Raw genomic sequence first — 21,678 nt, forward strand, 5'->3', positions numbered from 1 at the left:
ACCCAAGACCTCTATATTACAAAATGGTTTTTAGTGCCTTTTTTTTTTAATGACTAAAAGCCTTTTGATGGGTTTCATGACAAACTCTTATGAACAGGAAGAAACATGTGAATAAGGATGAATAACTAGAAGTACTTTTCAAAGTGACATGAAAGTAGCTGGTAATATGGAAAATATTGAGCAGTCCAATTGTTCTGGAATGATTTAGTACAATTTAGTAATATTGTCTTAGATAGTATACATTTAATTAAGCCCCCGGAATCAGAGTTGACTTTCATTGTTTCCAATTTTCCTAGGAACAAGATGAAATCATTCAACTTAATTTTAGGAGAAAGTATTGTATGTTTATAGAAAGCTTAGGAATTGATTTATTGACCTGTTGATTTAAACTGCTCTTATAATTCTGGCACACTCCACATATTAGACCATTCTTTCTAATCCCTACTTTACTGGGTAATTTTTGCATAAGTCAGGAGGTCAGCATGGGCTGTAGCTGGTTCCATGTATTTATCAAGTGAAATGACATTTAGTATTTATTTTCTTCCTAATAGGGCCCATGCTCCCTTCAGAGACTCATACGAGTGGTTTATCATGAGAAGGACTACACTATATCATTTCACTCTTACAAGTTTTCATTTATGTTACACACTGAGAAAGTTATGAGAAGCAACCATCACTCTCTGGAGGTGGAGACTACTGTGATTCATAAAGACAAGAGGTAATTTTCCTGTAATCACAGGATGTCTCAGGTTAGTAGCTTTCAGCTCTTCTGCAACTCACATACCGTGAGGTGTTTTTAGCAATGTGCATCTTCAATGAACCTAATTCTTCCCAATTCCTATAATTTTAAATGTATGACAATGTGATATAAAGAAGTGAGTTGGAATTTATTTTTGCACGAGATGGGAAATAGTATTTGAACATAATTGTACAGGGTAAGTGAAAAGTATAAGAACATATGTCGCATTTTTAGAAAGCAAAATACTTTTGTAGGACTTAAATATATTTTTAAATGAGATTTTTATTACACAAAATTTACAACATCATTTGTACTTGGAAATGATACATAGATGTTAAGTTTGAAGTCATAAGTATTAAAAAGTAAAATTAACTCATAAGTGGGTGTTGAACAGTGAGAACACATGGACACAGGGATGGGAGCATCACACACTGTGGTCTGTTCAGGGGGCTAGGGGAGAGACAGCAGTGGGTGGGGAGGTTGGGGAGGGATAACATAGGGAGAAATGCCAGGTATAGGTGACGGGAGGATGGAGGCAGCAAACCACCTTGCCATGTTAGTACCTATGCAACAATCCTGCATGATCTGCACATGTACCCCAGAACCTAAAATACAATGCAAAATAAAAAGTAACATTAAAAAGCTATGCATTTTGTAACTAGGTCTTTTTTATAAGTTGTCCTTTAACTGTTCTGACCAACTTGTATTTTCACTTTAGAATTGTAGTTTAAGTATGCCCTTGAAATTTAAAGAAGAATTTTATGCTCTCTCTTTTTAAATTCTGTGTCTTCTGTGGCATTTATAATAGGAGAGCCATTTCTAATATTTATATTTCTTTTTAGTTATGAAAATGTGACCATCATATGCCTAGGTTATATCTACAAAACAGACCTGGCCGGGTGTGGTGGCTCATGCCTTTAATCCCAGTACTTTGGGAGGCCAAGGCAGATGGATCACCTGCGGCCAGGAGTTCAAAACCAGCCTGGCCAATATGGTGAAATCCTTCTCTACTAAAAATACAAAAATTAGCTGATCATAGTGGCACTCACCTATAATCCCAGCTAGGAGGCTGGGGCAGGAGAATAGCTTGAACCCAGGAGGCAGAGGTTGCAATGATCCATGATTGAACCACTGCACTCCAGGCTGGGTGACAAGAACAAGGCTCCATCTCAAAAACAACAACAACGAAAACAAAAACAGACCTCTGGGGCAACAAATCAGAAAACACAAAATAAAATTGGAAAAGCTTTAGTTCTGCTTTCCTCCAAGTGCCCATTGACTCACAGCTGGCTCCTTAGGATTTATGACCAAAGAGTCAAGGACCTGCTTTTACGGAGTAAAGTATTGTTGTTTTGCAGAGGGATCTATGAAACAGTTCCTTGATCTATGAAACAGTTCCTTGGCTCTCCAATTAATTATTGAGTGATGCTCTGTGTTCTGCACTATCCCGGGCTCTGTGATATATAGATCAGCTATAGATATATAAAAAATGTCACATTTCCATATCTGCCCTCCAAGAACTTATAATTTAGTTGGGAGCATATGCAGAGTTGAGAGTTCATGACAGTATCCAGCAAAATGACCTAAGAGTGATAGAGATAATAAATTTGCTAGGTGTAGAAGTCCTGGGATGGATGATTTTTCTCTGTAGTTATTCGTGAATCCTTTATGCAGGAGGAAGAAACTGTGCTAGACTTTGCGGACCAGAAGATTCTGGCAGGAGGAAGTGATAGGAGAGCATTGCAGATGAGAGAGAATAGACTGCTGGCTTCAGCAAAGAGCTGAATAATGTCCTGAGTAGGTCCCACTCGGGAAAAAGTGAGTTGATTTGTTTGAGTAGAGCTGAGAGTTTGAGGTACTGTAGTTGCAGGATATAAGTCTGGAAAAATTGATTGGATGAGGTCAGGGAGGGTTTTGATGACAGACTGAGGAGTGCAAGTGCTATCCCATAGGCAGTAGAGGTCCCCCGAAGGGTTTTCAAGAGGGAGTGAATATTATCCAATGGGTTGTACAGAAAAATTAACCCTAGGCCGGGCGCAGTGGCTCACGCCCGTAATCCCAGCACTTTGGGAGGCCAAGGCAGGAGATTGAGATCATCCTGACTAATATGGTGAAACCCTGTCTCTACTAAAAATACAAAAAATTAGCCTGGCGTGGTGGCACGCTCCTGTAGTCTCAGCTATTCAAGAGGCTGAGGCAGGAAAATCACTTCTGAGCTGAGTTCCAAGGTACAGTTCCTAACTTCTCATGCTTTCACTTGAAGATCTGTCAGTTTATACACACATAGGGCTCACCAAAAATTTCCTTTTTTAATAATTTCCTATTACTCTGGAAATGAAGATATTAAACTCCAACATAATACAACTCTAGACTTTCTAGAGCAATAATTTTTTTACCTTTGGCATTATTTTGGATTTTAGTTTCTTGACACAAACATTCAAGCAAATTTCAGTTGCAGTTAGAAGTTGTCAGAAAGTGATAGATGTGTAAAAACTATATGAGAAATTGATATTTGAATATATAAATCTAGTTTTGAATCTTAATTAGATAGATATAAATAAACAAATATATACAAAATTATCTATTTTTACCTTTTCTTTTTTTCTCTCTATTCTTTATACCTGTTAAGTCGTAGCTCTTAATTCTTTGTGTACTTTTCTTACTCCCTATTTCCGGTTTTCTTTGCAATAACCTGTGTGAAGCCCATGATAATCACTCAGTACACATAACCATTTCCCTGTTTCTTCTCCTTTTCACTTCCCCTGGTTTCTTTCTTTTCCTTGTCATTCTACCTTGATTCTTTCCTTGATTTTTATTTTAAAAAACTTTATTGATACGTATTTTTTCTCCTTTGTGTTGTTTTTGTTTTTGTTTTTTTGGAAGGAGCACTGATTCTTCTATTAGTTGGGTGTGTTTCAGGAGATTAACCATCCAGACATCAATTAGGCTCCAAGTCTTTGTTATCTTAGGTTCTAAGGCTTATAAATATTATACAATTTTTCAGAAAGATTTTATTGGCTGCAGAAAAAAAAGCTCAGCAGATTTTTCCGATAAGTGCACACATAAAGAGCCTCATAAACAGTAGACTAAATATTACAGATGATCCATGTAGGAGTAATAAATGAGGACACTCTCATTTGTCCATACATTTTTCATAAGGTACTGATGTGACTGAGAATTGTCTTAACAAGTAATAGTAACAATGAAACAGCAAGGTAATTAGAGAATGAAGATAAATAGGAATAGCTGCCACCTGCTGCTACAAGCTGAGGATCATGTTTCCTCCTTTCTGGACCCTTTACACAACTTATGTTCCCATTTATTTATTGAGATCAGTAATCCTCATATATTATTATAGTTTTGCAACTTGGAAACTGTGGCTGGCACAAGTCCTTCTTAATTTCACTTTGAATTACTGAGTAAAGCTATTTAATGTGTAATAAGCTCACAAATATAAGGTAGGTAAAATGAATTTCCTTCCTCTCATCATACTGATTAGTCACTTACCTGCTGTCTTAACTGAAACAGCTTCTTTACTGAGAAATTCTTTGCTGGTTACTGGATAATATGGCATTGGACATTATCTCATTTAAGTCACTTACTTCTTCAGTTAGATTTCTTCTGAGGTAAAACTCTTTCAGTAGCTTCTGTATATACTATGACATAATCTTATTGAATGGGGATACTGCATTGACATTTCACCTGATCTTTGAACCCAGTTATCTCCAGTTTCTAGCTGCCCACAAGACACTTGCTGGATGGAATTCATCCCTCATGGGAACAGCATAACACAGATGAGAGAGGATACTCTGCCCAGTTTCAAGTTCTAACCTGGTTTAAAGTATATAACAAGGCAACTGCCTGAAAGTAAAAGGGGTTTTAGTTGAAATATACATGGACCAAAGTACATATATCATAAATGTACAAATAAATGAAAGAATTTTTCATAAGCTGAATGCCCTCATGTAACCAGAGCTTAGATCAATAAACAGAACATTACCAGCACCCCAGGACCACCTCCTGACCCCCAGTGCTCCCTGTCAGGTGCTACCCCAGGCAGCCTCTATCCCACTTCTAATGGCCCACATTTGTTTTTATACTTTCTTTATCTTATTTTATTTTGTATTTTCTCTCATCTATCTATGGGCTCATGTTTTTGTACTTTCTATAAATGGAATCCTGGAATGTGTATTCTTTTGTGGACTTTCCTTTCAACATGATATTTATGGAATATATACCATTTGGATGTTTGTCCCTCCAAATCTCATGTTAAAATGTGACCCCCAATGTTGGAGGTAGGGACCATTGGGAGGTGTTTGGGTTATGGGGGTGGAACCCTTAGGAATGGCTTGGTGTCCTCCTGTGGTAACAAGTGAGTTCTTGCTCTGTCAGTTCACATAAGAGCCAGTTATTTAAAGGAGTCTGGCATCTCCTCCCCTCTCTCTTGCTCCCTCTCTGACCTGTGACACACGTGCTCTTCATTCACCTTCCACCATGAGTAAAAGCTTCCTGAGGCCTCACCAGGATCTAATCAGATGCTAGCGCCATGCTTGTACAGCCTGCAGAATCGTGAGCTAAATAAACTGCTCGTCCTTATAAATTATCCAGCCTCAGGTATTCCTTTACAGCAACACAAAATGGACTAATACAGGGATTGATCCCTATTGTTGCATTTGGTTGCAAACTTTCATTCTTTTAACTCTGGTAGCATTTCATTCTATGAATATACCACACTTTATTTGATCATTTTACTGATGATGGGCACATGTGCAGATTTGTGCTACTTAGAAGAATGCTTCTTTGGATATTCTAGTATATGTCTTTTGGTGAATATAGGTGTACATTTCTTTTGGATATATGTATATACCTTTAAGAGTGGGGTTGCTGGGCTATAGGATATGCATATGCTTAGCTTTAGTTATTACTGCCAGGCAGATTTCCAAACAGATTGAAACCATTTACGTTTCTTCCAGCCGTGTATTAGAACTCACTGATTCCATGTTTTCACCAACACTTGGTATTTTTTGTGTTTTTCATTGCAGCCATTCTTTTGTGTAGGTGGTAGGATACCATTGTGGGTTAAATTTGCAGTTCCCTGATACTAGTGAAGTTAAGCACCTTTGTGTGTGTTTCCTGCCCATCTCCTGCCCATTGTGAAGTGTCTGTTAAAGTCTCTTGCCCATTTTTCCATTGTGTTTTTGTCTATTGCTTTTTGATTTGTAAGAATTGTTTCTATTCTGGATACTACTCAATTATGTGCTGTATGTGTTATGAATACCTCTTCACACTCTTTGGGTTGAATTTTCACTCTCTTCATGGTGTCTTCATTTTAATATAGTCTACTTTATTTTTCCTTTTATAGTTAGCACTTTATATGACCCTTTGTAAGAAAGTTTAACTTACTCCAAGGTCATGAAGATGTTCTGTATTCTCCTCTAAAAGGTTTATATGATCGTGAGAGGATTTAATTCATAAACGTATGTCAGTATTTGGAGACAGAACTGTTTTAAAACCACGTGTGTTTTCCATTGAGCTAAAACATGGAGGGCTGACTACAGGGAAGAGTGTGGTACAGAAAGAAGATAGATGTCCTGGAAGTTCCCCTCACAAACAAATGAGAAATCCCTTCTGATGATAGGACTAAGTGCTTATAGCCTATTATCCTAGTCTCTGTGCCAAATTCTTAGAAGGAGTGGGTATGATAAGCACCATCTTGAGGACATTCAGTTATAGCACCTCTTCTCTGGGGACAAGGAGCCACTCTTGGGGACAAAACAAAGCCTTCTCAGAGTTCACTAGATTTCTGTGGGTCAAGTACAGAGTCTCACCTCCTTGATGATACAGTAGAAAAACCTTTTCCCCCGGAAGCCTTTTCAGTCCCTCGGAATTTTTTTTACTATTTGCACCTGTGTGCGAATATGTGCATAGCTTTCCAGTGATCTTTAAGAAGCTGGAACACCTTGGAAAAAAAAACTTTTTACTTTTTTATTTGTCGACACATCAAATACTCACAGTTGTCTTTGAAACTCACAAGGAATTTGCTTACATACATAAAATTCATATGGAAAATACTGTAGGAAATTTAAATCCACAGCATTTAAAATTTAAATCTTCAGTGTTTATAAAGTTAACTATAAAATATCAGAAAAACACAATAGATTCATACTGCTTACACACTTAAAAATAACTCTCTTTTAGGTTACTTTATCATAGTAGAGGCCATAGAAAACTTAGAGAAAGTTCTCAGGGGCTGCTGTTCAGATACTACAAATTCTGAGCTTGAAATTGGAGTCATTTTTTAAATGCATATTGCAAGGAATCAAGTTTATGTCAGTTACCACTTAACATTTGCAAGTGCAATAAAGCAAAACTTATTGCTGTAGTGTTCTATAAATTGTATTGCCTGATTGACTCCTTGAGGAAGGGCAAATGTAAATAGACTAAACTCTACTGAGATTTTGACTTAAAAGAAAATCGCACAGTGTTTCTGTTTTTCTCTTGTGTGGGCAGTTATAGCCAGCCATATGTTTACTTTGTAAGTTTCAGTTGAAGGTGCAATATAAGCTGTTTCAATCTGGGTGGAAGTTTTGTCAGACCTCACAAATTAGATTTACACTTAATTAGGAGTTTGCTAGGAAATTTTGCAGGGCCTGTGGGCAGGTTCATACTGATGAAAAACAACCTATTGCATTTTAAGGGTAAATCCTGAACAGCTCTTCCTTGAAATGGAAGGAATTATGGAATTATATTATCATCATTTGGTGATATTTGTAGTAATAGTTGGGGCAAGAATCAGTGGTAGATGCTAAAACTGGTGGGTGAGCAAATAAGAAACAATATTTGCATAGTCTCAAAGTCTCTCTCCGTACAGGGAAGTAACTTGGCAGATGCCATCTTACCCAGGTACTTCCCACTTCCCAGGAGAGGGGTAGAGGTGCAAGGACAGAGGCTGTCCAGGGACAGTACCTTCTCTCTAGTTAACACTCCCATCTGCGTGTTTGCAGGTGTAGGGTTCTCTCCCTTTCCCACCTCTTCAGGGCAATCACTCCCTGTTAACCAAAGCCAGTACTACTCTCTGTACTCAGAGCCAGATTCCATTTCCATTATGGGTATTTATTTGATCGTGTATTGAGGGTCTACTGTGTCCTAAGTGCTGGGGACTCAGCATTAAATAAGACAAGTCCTTGTTCTCCAGTCTTCCAGCAGTGCCAGAGAAAAATATCTGAGTACAACGATTACAGAACTTCATGATCCCTGTAGAGGTATGCATGAAATACAATAGCTGATAGCCATCAGTAGGGCCAAATTGGTTCTTCAGTGATTGAGAATACTTTCATAATGATTGGTAAAAGCCACAATCTGAATCCCTGGACACTTCCCTGGGATACCATTCACTCACTTGCCACATTGTACAGAATAATTACAGGGTTAAGTCCAAAACAGGACCTGCTCTTGTGCTTTTCTTACTCCTTCCCTGTTGCCCTTATCCTACCTGGAAGGTCAGGGAAGGCTTCCTGGAGGAGGTGATGCCTTTTCCAAGAATGACTAGAATTTAGCCAGGTAAAGAATAGCATCTGTTCAGGCCCCCGGATGAGAGGGAGTGTGTCACTGCTGAGAAACAATGGGTCATTGGGTATTAAAGATGGTGAGAAATGACCCTTAGGAAGTCTGGTAAGGCCAGATCAGAAAGGGCCTTAAGTGCCCACCTAAGCCAGCTGAACCCCATGGGACAAACTATAAAATGCCTCTGGAGAAGCTGAAGGTAAGAATTGTGTGTAGGGGAGGGGGTGGAGCAAGACGCCCAAATGGAAGGCTCCACTGATAATGTGTCTTCCCCGCACACCACCCTCCCTGCAAGGACCAAAGTTAACACCCATCTACACACAAAACAGCACCTCCCTAAGAACCAAAAGTCAGGAGAGCGCTCACAGTGCCTGGTTTTGGCTTCATATCACTAAAGGAAGCACTGAAGAGGGTAAGAAATAGTCTTGAATTGCTCATGGTGTCCCTCCTTCCACCACCGTGTCAGCAGCCATGTGGCATGGAGAGAGTCTGTGCTTAGGGGAGGGAGAGCGCTGCATGTGTGGAACACTGGACTGACCTCAGTGCTGCCCTGCAACAGTAGAAATCAAAACGATGGGGCTGAACTCAGCTGACATCTGCCCAGAGGGAGCATTTAAACCAGCCCTAGCCAGAGGGGAATCGCAGATCCCAGTAGTCTAAACCTGAGTTCCTGCAAGCCTCACCACTGTAGGCTAAAGGACTCGGGGGTACTAAATAAACTTGAAAAGCAGTCTAGGCCACAAAGCTGTAGCTCCTAGGTGAATCCTACTGCTGAACTGGCCTCAGAGCCAGCGGACTGGGTAAGGAGGAGGAAATGCCATCTTCTGGGACACCAGCTAGGGCTGCTAAGGGAGTGCTTACACCACCCCTCCCGCGACCCAGGCTGCACAGCTTCTGGCTCCAAAAGAAAGCTCTTCCTTCTGCTTGAGGAAAGGAGAGGGAAGAGTAAAGACAACTTTTTTTTTTTTTTTTTTTTAGGATGGGGTTTCACCATGTTGGTCAGGCTGGTCTTGAACTCCCAACATCAGGTGATCTGCCCTCCTTGGCCTCCAAAGTGCTTGGATTACAGGTGTGAGCCACCACACCTGGCCGACAACTTTCTTTTATCTTGGAAACCAGCTTAGCTGTAGTAGGATAGGGCCCAGGCAAAGTCCTGAGGTCCTCTGTCCAGGCCCTACTGCCCAGATGACATTTCTAGACACACCCTGGGCCAGAAGGCAACCTGCTGCCTTGAAGGGAAGGATCCAGTCCTGGCAGGACCCATCACCTTCTGACTAAAGCCCTTGTGCCCTGAATAACCATTAGTGATATCCAGTTAGTACACTGTGGGCCTTGGGTGAGACTCTGAGTCTTGCTGGCTCCAGATGAGACTCAACACATTCCCAGCCGTGGTGGCTACCGGACAAGACTCCTTCTGCTTAAGAAAAGTGGAGGGACAAGGAAAGGGGAGTCTGTCTTGCACCTTAGGTAGCAGCTCAGCCACAGTAGGGAAGGGGTCCTTGGAAAGGGGAGGAAAGAGCGGGAAGGACTGCATCTTGTGGTTTGAGTGCCAGCTCAGCCACAGTATAATAGAACACCAAGTAGACTTCTAAAGTTTTTGATGCTAGTTCCTGGCTCCTAGGCAGCACCTGTAGACCTGCCCAGGGCCTGGGAGACCTTGCCACTCTGAAGGAAAGGCTTCCCCATATGCTGATTGTAGAGCCCCAGGGCCTTGTACAAACACAGGCAGTAGCCAGTTAGTGGTTATAGTGAGCCCTGTGGGGGGACCCACTGCTGTGCTAGTTTCAGATTTGACTCAGCACAGCCCCAGCAGTGGTGGCCACAGGGGTGCTTGCATCAGCCCACTCCCAGCTCAAGGCATCTCAGAACAGAGAGAGAGGGAGTCATTTTGTTTGGGAGAAAGCAAGGGAAGAGAAGAGTCTCTGCCTGGTAATCCAGAGAATCCTTCCAGATTTTGTCCAAGACCATGAAGGTGGTCCCTCTATGAGTCTGTGAGAACCACAGCATTAATGGGATGGGGCAACCCCTAATGTAGATACAGCTTAGATCTTAGATAACATCACCCAAACTCTTTTGGATACGTGGAAAGCTTTCTCAAGAAGGACAGGTACAGACAAGACCAGACCGTGACAATATTAAGAGGGAAGTTTATAAGTGCCTATATCAAAAAAAGAAGAAAAACTTCTAATAAACAACCAAATAATGCATCTTAAAGAACTAGAAAAGCAAGAGCAAACCAAACCCCAAATTAGTAGAATAAAAGAAATAACAAAGATCAGAGCAGAAATAAATGAGTTTGAAATGAAGAAAACGATACAATCAATGAACAAAAAGTTGTTTTTTTTAAAAAAAATCAAAATTGACAAACTTTTAGCCAGACTAAGGAAAAAAGAGAAAAGACTCAAATAAATAAAATCATAGATGAAAAAAGGAGACAACTGATTCTGCAGAAATTCAGTGTTTCATTACTGTCTACTATGAGCAAGTATATGCCAATAAATTGGAAAACCTGGAAGAAATGGATACATTTCTAGACACATACAACCTACCAAGATTAACGCATGAAAAAAATCTAAAACCAATAACAAGTAATGAGTTCAAAGTGGTAATAAAAAGTCCTGCAGCAAAGAAAGGCCTGGGACCCAGTGGCTTCACGGCTGAATTCTACCAAATATTTAGGGAAAAACTAATAACAATCTTACTCAAATTATTTCAGAAAAAAAAGGAATAGGAGATACTTCCAAACTCATTCTATGAGGCCCATACCAAAACCAGGTAAAAACACATTTTAAAAAAGGAAGGTATAGGCCAACATCATTGATGAATATTGATGCAAAAATTCTCAACAAAATACTAGCAAACCAAATTCAACAACACATTAAAAAGATCATTCATCATGATGAAGTGGGATTTATCCCAGGGATGTAAGGATGGTTCAAGATGTGCAAATCAAGTAATCTGATACCTCATATCACCAGAATGAAGAATAAAAACTGTATGATCATTTCAATTGATGCTGAAAAAGCATTTAATAAAACTCAACATCCCTTCATGATAAAAGCTCTCAAAAGGCCAGGCGCAGTGGCTCACACCTGTAATCCCAGCTCTCTGGGAGGCCAAGGCAGGCAGATCATAAGGTCAGGAGATAGAGACCATCCTGGCTAACACGGTTAATCACCGTCTCTACTAAAAATACAAAAAATTAGCCAGGCATGGTGGCACACACCTGTAGTCCCAACTACTCAGAAGGCTGAGGCCAGAGAATTGCTTGAACCCAGGAGGCGGAGGTGGCAGTGAGCCGAGATCATGCCACTGCACTCCAGCCTGGGTGACAGAGTGGGACTCTGCCAAAAAAAAAAAAAAAAAAAAAAAAAAAAAAAAAAAAAAAAAAAAAATCCCTCAAAAAACTGGATATAGAAGGAATATACCTCAATGTAATAAAAGCCATATATGACAAAGCTACAACTAGTATTATACTGAATGGGGGAAAACTGAAAGCCTTTCCTCTATCTGAAACACAAAAAAGATGCCCACTTTTACCACTGTCATTCAGCATAGTACCAGAAGTCCTAGCTAGAGCAATCAGATAAGAGAAAGAAATAAAGAACATCTAAATTGAAATGGAAAAAATCAAATTATCCTTCTTTGCAGACGATATAATCTTACAAATAGAAAACCCTAAAAACTCCTCCAAAAAACTATTAGAACTGATAAGTTCAGTAAAGTTGCAGGATACAAAATCAACATACAAAAATCAGTAGCATTTCTGTATGCCAACAGTAAACAATCTAAAAAAGAAATCAAGAAGGCAATCACATTTACAATAGCTACAAATAAAAGAAAATACCTAGGAATTAGCCAAAGAAGTAAAAGATCTCTACAATGAAAACTGTAAAACTTTGATGCAAGAAATTGAAGAAGACCAAAAAAAAAAAAATGAAAAAGGTACTCCATGTTTATGGATTGGAAGGATCAATAGTATAAAAAATGTCCATACTACTTAAAGCAATCTATACAGACTTAATGCAATCCCTATAAAAAAAAAAAAATCAATGGCATTCTTCATAGAAATAGAAAAAAAAATCTAAAAATTTATATGGAATCACAAATACTCAGAATACCCAAAGCTATCCTAAGCAAAAATAACAAAACTGGAAGAATCACATTACCTGTAGTATAATGAAATTATACTACATAGCTCTAGCAACCAAAAGGCATTGTATTGGCATAAAAACAGACACCTATATCAGTGGAACAGAAAACAGAATTTTGGGTTCCAAAATTTATCTTGGGAACCCAAAGATACATCTGTACATCTACAGTGAACTCATTTTTTACAAAGGTGTCAAGAAAAGAAGATATATTAGGGAAATGATAGTCTTTTCAATAAATGGTGCTGGGAAAACTGGATATCCATATGCAAAAGATTCAAACCAGATGCCTATCTCTCACCATATAAAAAAAAATCAAATCAAAATTGAATAAAGACTTAAATCTAAGACCAAACCTATTCAATGACTAAAATAAAACATCGAAGAAGCTCTCCAGGACATTGAACTGGGCAAAGTTTTCTTGAGTAGTATCCCACAGCATAAGCAACTAAAGCAAAAATGAACAAATGGGATTACACAAGTTAAAAAGCTTCTGCAAAGCAAAGGAAATATCAACAAAGTGAAGAGACAACCCACAGAATGGGAGAAAACATTTGCAAATTATTCATCTGATAAGGGATTAATAACCAGAATACATAAGGAGCACAAACAGCTCTACAAAAAAAAAAATCTAATAATCTAATTTTTAAATGGACAAAATGGCCGGGTGCGGTGGCTTACATCTGTAATACCAGCACTTTGGGAGGCCGAGGCATGTGCATCACTTGAGGTCAGGAGTTCAAGACCAGCCTGGCCAACATGATGAAATCCCGTCTGTACTAAAAATACCAAAATTAACCAGGTGTAATGTCATGTGCCTATAGTTCCAGCTACTCAGGAGGCTGAGACAGGAGGATTGCTTCAACAGGGTAGGCAGAGGTTACAGTGAGCCGAGATTACACCACTGCACTTCAGCCTGGGTGTTAGAGCAAGACTCCATCTAAAAAAAATAAAATAAAAATAAAAATGGACAAAAGATCTGAACAGACAATTGCAAAAGAAGACATAAAAAAAGCAAGTATATGAAAAAGGGCTGAACATCATTGATCATCAGAGAAATGTCAATCAAAACTACAATGAGATATCCCCTCACTCCAGTTAAAATGGGCTTGCTTTGAAAGTCAGGCCATAACAAATGCTGTGAGGATGTGGAGAAAAGGGAACCCTTATACACTATAGGTGGGAATGTGAATTGGTACAACCACTGTGGAGAACAGTTTTGAGATTCTACAAAAAAAATGAAAACAGAGCTACCATACAATCTAGCAATCCCACTCCTAGGTATAAAACCAGAAGAAAGGAAACTAATATATCCAAGAGATATCTGCATTCTCATGTTTTATTACAGCACTATTCACAACAGCCAAGATTTGGAAACAGGCTAAGTGTCCATCAACCAATGAATGAATAAAGAAAATGTGGTACATATAAACAATGGAGTACTCAGTCATGAAAATTTAAAAAAATGAAATCCTATGATTTGCAACAATATGAAAGGAAATGGAGGCCATTAAGTTAGCTGAAATCAGGCACAGAAAGACAGGCTTTGTATGTTCTCACTTACTTGTGGGAGCTAAAAATTAAAATAATTGAACTCATGGGTATAGAGAGTAGAAGGATGGTTACAAGAGGCTGCAAAGGGTAGTGGGGAGGTGGGAGGGAAGTGGGGCTAGTTAATGCGTACAAAAAATAGAATAAGACCTAGTATTTGCTAGCACAACAGGGTGACTGTAGTAAAAAATAATTTATTTGTGCATTTCTAAATAACTAAAAGTATAATTGGATTGTTTGTAATGGAAAGGATAAGTGCTTGAGGTGATGGATACCCCTTTCTCCCTGATGCAATCATTACCCCTTGCATGCCTGTATCAAAACATGTCATGTATTCCATAAATATATACACCTACTATGTACCCATAAAAATTAAAAATAAATAAGAAGCAACACAATCAGGCCTATGTTTTACAAAAATAATTATGACATAATTGAAATTGGGAAAAGCGTTTAAGGGCAAGAGAACTTTTTGCCAGCTGTTGAAGTAATTCAGTAAAGAAATGGGCACCTATACTAAAATGAAAGCAGTAGTGATATAGAGACATGACTGGAACCCAAACACTAAAAGGTAGAATTAATAGGGCTCTGTTGCTGGGTTGAAATGCTGAGCTCCCTGTTATGAAATTTTGATATCTAATTACCATCAGATACAATGATCTTATCCAAAGTAAACCATTTGGTAAGAATTTTGGCTATGCTTCCAAAATTAAGAATTCATCTTGCAGAGGAACTTACTATACCATAATTAGCTCATTATCAAACCATTGTTTTCATTAACATAGCAGGTAAAAACTATGCATTTGCTAGTCTTTGGTAACTATGGTGAGGTTACATTGAAGATACTGTTCTTTGCAGCTTATAAGAAAGTGTGGGAACAGCACAACTTTTCCAGTTACAGGTTCTAAATTTTCGGAAATCTGCGTTGTCCTTCAGCCATCTGTGGTGCATTGGCTGACCTGCATTCCTTGGGTTGGTCCTGTTTTCCCCAGGATGGATCATGAAGCTGCCCAGCTGGAGAAGCAGCATGTGCACAATGTGTACGAGAGCACAGCCCCTTACTTCAGTGACCTGCAGAGCAAAGCCTGGCCTCGTGTCCGCCAGTTCCTCCAAGAGCAGAAGCCAGGCAGCCTCATCGCTGACATAGGTAACCCAGCGTTGGGCCATGTAGCATGACATATCTTCCACTGAGCTTTTGCTTTTCAAATTCATTTTTCATTTTCATTCTAACAAGCATCCTGAAATTGCACCCTTGGCATGCCAGTACCTAGAATATTCATTTTACAGCAGAATCTCAGACAGTCAAGTCAACAGCAAGTAGAAAACATTCTCAAACATGTGTCTTTCTTTTTTTTTTTTTTTTTTTTGAGATGGAGTTTCGCTGTTCTCAGCCAGGTTGGAATGCAGTGGCACAATCTCAGTGGGCTGCAAACTCCACCTCCCGGGTTCAGGTGATTCTCCTGCCTCAGCCTCCTGAGTAGCTTGGACTACAGGTGTGCACCACCACACCCAGCAAATTTTTGTATTTTTAGTAGAGATGGGGTTTTGCCATGTTGGCCAGGCTGGTCTTGAACTCCTGACCTCAGGTGATCCATCTGTCTTGGCCTCCCAAAGTGCTGGGATTACAGGTGGGAGCCACTGCCCCTGGTCTCCAACTTTACATTTAGACAGTGTCTTTTCAGGGCCTTTGTGTACATCCTCCACCAAAATGGACCTGACATTGATTGAATAAATCAAGATGGAAATGATGGCTTGTGAAATTGATCATTGTAAATGTAAAGATATTCACGTGTGCCAAATGTGTTCTGCACTGGTGGCTCACTTTGAGTGGTTCACATGCCTTCTATAGAATGTGGGATTATGGAAGAGGTCCAGTGTGTGTGTGTGTGTGTGTGTGTGTGTGTGTGTGTGTGTGTGTAGATAGATAGATAGATAGATAGATAGATAGATAGATAGATAGATATGAAGTCTTATGAGTCTCATGGGTCCTTTCCCTTAATTATTTTGTAGGTGTTTCATTATTATAGAAGCATATCTTTAATTAGACAATATTTTAATAATAACTTATTTGTCTGGAGGACATTGGTTCAGTATCTTTCTAAATCAAGAACTGGTAAACCACAGCTTAGTAGATCTAAGATTAAGATTTTAAAATGTGGTTGGAAACTCACTTGAGGTCTGCCCACCTAAAACTGCTTTCTAGCAATTGAATGCTGACTGCACCCATGAGTCATAAGTCTGTGGATGCAAAGTCTGTCTATTTTGATATTCATTCTAAATACTGGTAAGAGAAACAGACATATATCCAGAACTTATGGCTTGTTGAAGATGGTATGAGCAATGTGAAATCTGGGGAAGGGGGTTCATGTCATGTGGAAATTGAGAGTCTTTGAAAAAAATATTTCTAGAATGTCAATTTAAAAATAATAAATCTTGTTTCAGAATGTGCTTCTGTTCCCAACATTTTTGTCAACTTACCAATATATAACCTTGTTGAATGTGTCTCTCTGTTTAAAGCCACCTTGTTTGCTATGTATTGTTATTTCACAAACATTGGAGTCGTGGCCAACACACTATAACTCTCTCCTGAACAAAGCTAATCTAACACATATATTTTGTCCATGAGGGACATCCCAGCCTTCTTATGTTCAGGAACACTAGACAGCATTTCAGCCCCATGCTTAGGCCATTTGAAACAGCAAAATCACCAGTAAAAACTGTAAAAATGGAGAAATTGTGGCCCTAAATACATTATGGAAAGAACATTCTATTACAGTATGGGAGCTGAAAAAAGGAGGCTGGGTATGTGGGTCTCAGATGACTCTAGTATTTTGCTGCACTGTGAAAATATAAGTCTGATAATGACCATGCAATGCTGTAGTATTGACATTGGGGTTACAAATAAATTTTAGCAGGTAGATTAACTGTAAATATGGATTTGCTGTGATTGATGAGAATTAACTATATTTACACATAACTCTGATCCTATAAAAATGGAAAAGTTCTACTAGACAGACATACAAATCAAGTCAAAAGACCAAAATCAAACTAAGTAAAAATAATTGCAACACATGTCATAGAAATCTAGATAATTTTTTTAATCTAGTAAGCATTCTTCAATGTCACTGTAAAAAAAAAAATGACAAATATCCTGTCATTTGCAACAACATGGAGGAAGCTGGAGGACATTATGCTAGTGAAATAAGCCAGGTACAGAAAAACAAATACCCGATGATCTCACTTATATGTGGGATCTAAAAAAAATGGACTCATAGAAGGAGAGATTAAAATGGTGGTTGTCTGAGACTGGGGTGCTGAAGCCAGTGGGGTAAATGTAGGAAAGTGCAAGATGTTGGTTAAAAGATTCAGAGTATCAAACAGAAGGAATACGTTCAAAAGAAAAAATACCAACAAGTCAGAAGAAAAATAATGAAAAGATGTGAACAAATAGTTCAAAAAAGGAAAGGAATACAAATTGTGTACAAATATTTTAATAGGTAACCCACTGATACGGTTCAGCAACAAAGCACAAAAGGATGTGTAGTACAAAATATCCTCCCACCCCAGCCCCTGGCACCAAGCAAGCCACACCAGAGGCCGCTGATTCTACTAGCTTCCTGTACGATCTTCTTAAGATATTTTATGCAAATATAAGCATATTTGTGCCTGTGAATGTGTTATGGGTAGTTTCCCTTTTTTGGTTACACTAATGATAGTATGATAGAAAAACAATTATACATCTAGCTTTCGTTGTACTTTTAATATATTGAAGAAATCATTCCATATTTATATTTATTATAGAGCTACCCAGTATTAAAAGCTGCCTACCATTCTATGCTAATAGTGCCATATTAACGTTTAATATATGTTGTTTGCTGTATTTTGCCACTACAAATTACCCTACAAATAGGCCGGGTGCAGTGTCTCACACCTGTAATCCCAGCACTTTGGGAGGTCAAGGCGAGTGGATCATTCAGCTCAGGAGTTCGAGACCAGCCTGGACATGGCTAAACCCCATTTCTACAAAAAATACAAAAAAAAAAAAAAAATTCAAAATTAGCAGGGTGTTGTGGCACATACCTGTAGTCTCAGCTACTTGGGAGACTGAGGTGGGATGACTGCTTGAGCCTGGGAGGCAGAGGTTGCAGTGAGCCAAGATGGTGCCACTGCATTCCAGCCTGGGTGACAGAGTGAGACCCTGTCTCAAAAGAAAAAACAAAAATGACAAATAATATTATTTAAATACCTCTGGGAAGTCAACAACGACATCTGTAGTAAATATCTTTTTGGCCAATTTGTGTCTTTTGAATTTTGTTCTATATATATATTTTAAACTATTCAACAAATAGTCATATTTTCATTCCAAAATAAAAGATGTATTTCAATAAAATTGAAGTTAAAGAAAAAGAATTGAAAAAGAAAGAAAGAAGTTCAAAGGGATAAGGAGAAGAAAAGACACATAGTAATATGACTACCCTCTAAAGGAAATGGTTTTTGTTTCTAGGTTTTCCACTTAGCTAAAATCATCAGCTGTTTGATGAATAGACAATGGATTGGATTAATAAATATTTAATTTTTTTTCATTCAAATTCAAGAATGCCATTAGAAATGAATAGGGGGCAAATCAAGATTTCCAGGACACTGGAAACATGTCAGAAGAAGAGACCTCAGTTTCCTCTTTATTACAAAACGCTCTATGAACACTGCCTCCTAGTTCTAAAGATCTGTGAGTCTGATTTTATTAGTACCATTAAGGAACTTTCCTTTTCATTTCTCCTAAAGTATCCCTCAGGCAAGGGAAAAAGTCAATGTACTGCAAAGTTATTTTTCTTAAAATAGGATCATCATCTTTTGAAATACACAGGATTTCAATTTTAAAATACTTTATGAATTATATTTTCCCCATGATTGCCTTCATATAGTAGATACTTTTCCTCATAAGCATTATTGGAAACCATGTTATGAGATCAAAGGTGTTTCTAAGACCACAATCACATTTACACAGAAATAATAATGCTGGAATTTTTTACTTTTTTTCTTTTTTCTTTTTTTGAGATGGAGTCTCACTCACTGTCGCCTAGGCCGGAGTGCAGGTTGCTATCTCAGCTCACTTTCAACCTCTGCCTCCAGATTTAGTTGATTCTTCTGCCTCAGCCTACTGAGTAGCTGGGATTACAAGTGTCTGCCCCCACACCCAGCTGATTTTTGCATTTTTAGTAGAGACGGGGTTTCACCCCATTGACCAGACTGGTCTCAAACTCCTGAGCTCAAGTGAGTGACCTGCCTCAGCCTCCCAAAGTGCTAGGATTATAGTCATGAGCCACTGCACCAGACCCAAAATTTTATTTTTTATTCATATATTCTCCACTGTCTCAGCTGGCATTAATGAACCTTAAGTTTGCTTTTATTGTATTATAATTTTTAAAGTGCCTAAAGAGGGGTTATTAGTGTCCTGATGTATTTCAGAAGCAGCAAACTAATCATCTTTGAATGGTGGTAACTATTTTTTCAGGTTGAAAAATTTTATAGGTAATGCCAATAGGTACAAATAAAGGCTCCAATGATTTCTTTTAATATTTCTGGAAAGGAATTAGATTATATATCCGTGGTAGAATATAATACTAAGTATTAGATTGTAGAAAGCTTTGTTTCAAGGTGGTTATTTATTCGTGTTACTACCTTGTTCAATCATAACATGAGTAAGATCTCAATGATCTAAATCTTTGGGCTATGTAAATCCTGAATTACTTACGTCTCTGCCACTGGAAAGTGAATATCAAAAATTGTCTATTTAAGAAAAAAAGTGGCCGGGCGCGGTGGCTCAAGCCTGTAATCCCAGCACTTTGGGAGGCCAAGGCGGGTGGATCACAAGGTCAAGAGATCGAGACCATCCTGGTCAACATGGTGAAACCCCGTCTCTACTAAAAATACAAAAAATTAGCTGGGCATGGTGGCGCGTGCCTGTAATCCCAGCTACTCAGGAGGCTGAGGCAGGAGAATTGCCTGAACCCAGGAAGCGGAGGTTGCGGTGAGCTGAGATCGCGCCATTGCACTCCAGCCTGGGTAACAAGAGCAAAACTCCGCCTCAAAAAAAAGAAAAAAAGTTTTTATAAGTCAAGTTGTATACTGGATCCACAGAGATCATTTTAAATGTAGCACTGACAATAGAGATTGGATAAAAACGATGTTAAAATTTCTTTTCTCATTCAAGTTCACATTTTAAAAATTGGAAAGACATGTTTTAATGTATAAATAATTGAAAAGTTGTTGACAGTCATATGTTTTGTAGTCAGCAAGTGGTAAGAATCTTTGGGGAGACAACAAGAGAATAAATGCTGTAGCATGTGTATATACATAATGAAATATGGATGTGAGCATAGAGGCTACACAGGATCTCTGGGATACTAGAAATGTCTTTCTTGCCGTGGACCAGCTAACATGCCTTGGTGGTGCTAGTGTGCTGAGCCCTGTGAACATTACCTCATTAAATATTAAACAAATGTTATTTTTTTCCTATTGCTTTTCTCTCTTCTATATGAAAATATGTAAGTATTCTCTGAAGGCTTTTCTTTTGCTTTTGTGTATACCATGTTTTGTGTATACCATCACACCATGTTGTATTCTGTCTTGGTTAGTTTTAAAAAAAGTTAATTATATTCGTTGATATGAGACAATTGAACCATTTTACACTTTCCATGGAAGACGGCATATAAAGCAGGTTTTTCTCTTACAGGTTGTGGGACTGGAAAGTATCTTAAAGTGAACAGCCAGGTGCATACCGTGGGCTGTGACTACTGTGGGCCATTGGTAGAGATTGCCCGGGATAGAGGATGTGAAGTCATGGTATGTGACAACCTTAATCTCCCCTTTAGGGATCAGGGCTTCGATGCCATCATTTCCATAGGAGGTAAGGCCACAGGATCACACATTCCTTGAGTGAAAAAAACAGCACATTTTTCTATGATCTGTAACCATGAATTAATGTGATGTGGTTATTTTCAGTTAGATTTCACATTTAGAATTATATTATGGTAGCCAGGCATGGCGGCAGGCACCTGTAGTCCCAGCTACTTGGGAGGCTGAGGTGAGAGGATCATTTGAGTCTAGGAGTACGTTTGAGTCCAGCCTGGGCAACATATCAAAACAGTCTTCCAGCTTTGCTTGAGATTAATTTCCTCCCTGATATATTGGCAGGTCTGTGTAGGGAAAAATAATTTAAAGTTTTCTCCTGACACAATACTGTGATTAAATTCCCCCAATAACTAACAGACTAGCACTTTCTGTATATTTGTGGATAAAAATTATGCCTAATAACACACTTAGGACTTGATAAAGGCAGTCTTACTTGAAGCTCATTTTGCCTTTTGAGAAATTGAAAATAAAATGATGACCTATATATACATTGATTTTTAGTAGATACATCTATTTTATATCTTATTATAAGCAATCACTTGGACTTATGCTGAGCTGGCTGATCTTTGCATTATCTAGACAGAGAAACAATCTTTAACATATTTCTCTACTTCTCAGCCTTATTAACACTAGCAGTATTAATCCTCCGTTACTTAGTATCCCTTTTAAATTTTAGTAATTCCCAATGGCCATCCTTCTGGTTAAAAAAATCCATAGTATTTTGGAACTGGAAGAGACTTTATGGATTTATGGACTCTAGAC

The 21,678-nt window shown here is 38.6% G+C and overlaps 1 protein-coding gene across 15 annotated transcripts in view; it reads left to right on the forward strand.

Annotated features, from left to right (window-relative positions):
* The window catches only part of TRMT9B (tRNA methyltransferase 9B (putative)), a 75,748-nt gene that overhangs the window by 44,828 nt on the left and 9,242 nt on the right, over positions 1-21,678 (forward strand). For 6 of the 15 annotated variants that reach the window (XM_074383921.1, XM_074383925.1, XM_074383924.1 and 3 more), the window contains 3 exons: positions 552-718; positions 14,997-15,151; positions 20,738-20,911. In XM_074383921.1, coding sequence (XP_074240022.1) covers positions 639-718; positions 14,997-15,151; positions 20,738-20,911 — 409 coding nt within the window. In that variant the 5' untranslated portion in view covers positions 552-638. Of the gene's footprint in view, positions 1-551; positions 20,912-21,678 lie in introns of those variants that run through there. The other 9 variants (XM_074383931.1, XM_074383933.1, XM_010346080.3 and 6 more) reach the window with 6 other exon arrangements.

The sequence above is a fragment of the Saimiri boliviensis genome, chromosome 13 (assembly GCF_048565385.1).
Source record: "Saimiri boliviensis isolate mSaiBol1 chromosome 13, mSaiBol1.pri, whole genome shotgun sequence".
In the NCBI taxonomy this organism is placed as follows: Eukaryota; Metazoa; Chordata; class Mammalia; order Primates; family Cebidae; genus Saimiri; species Saimiri boliviensis.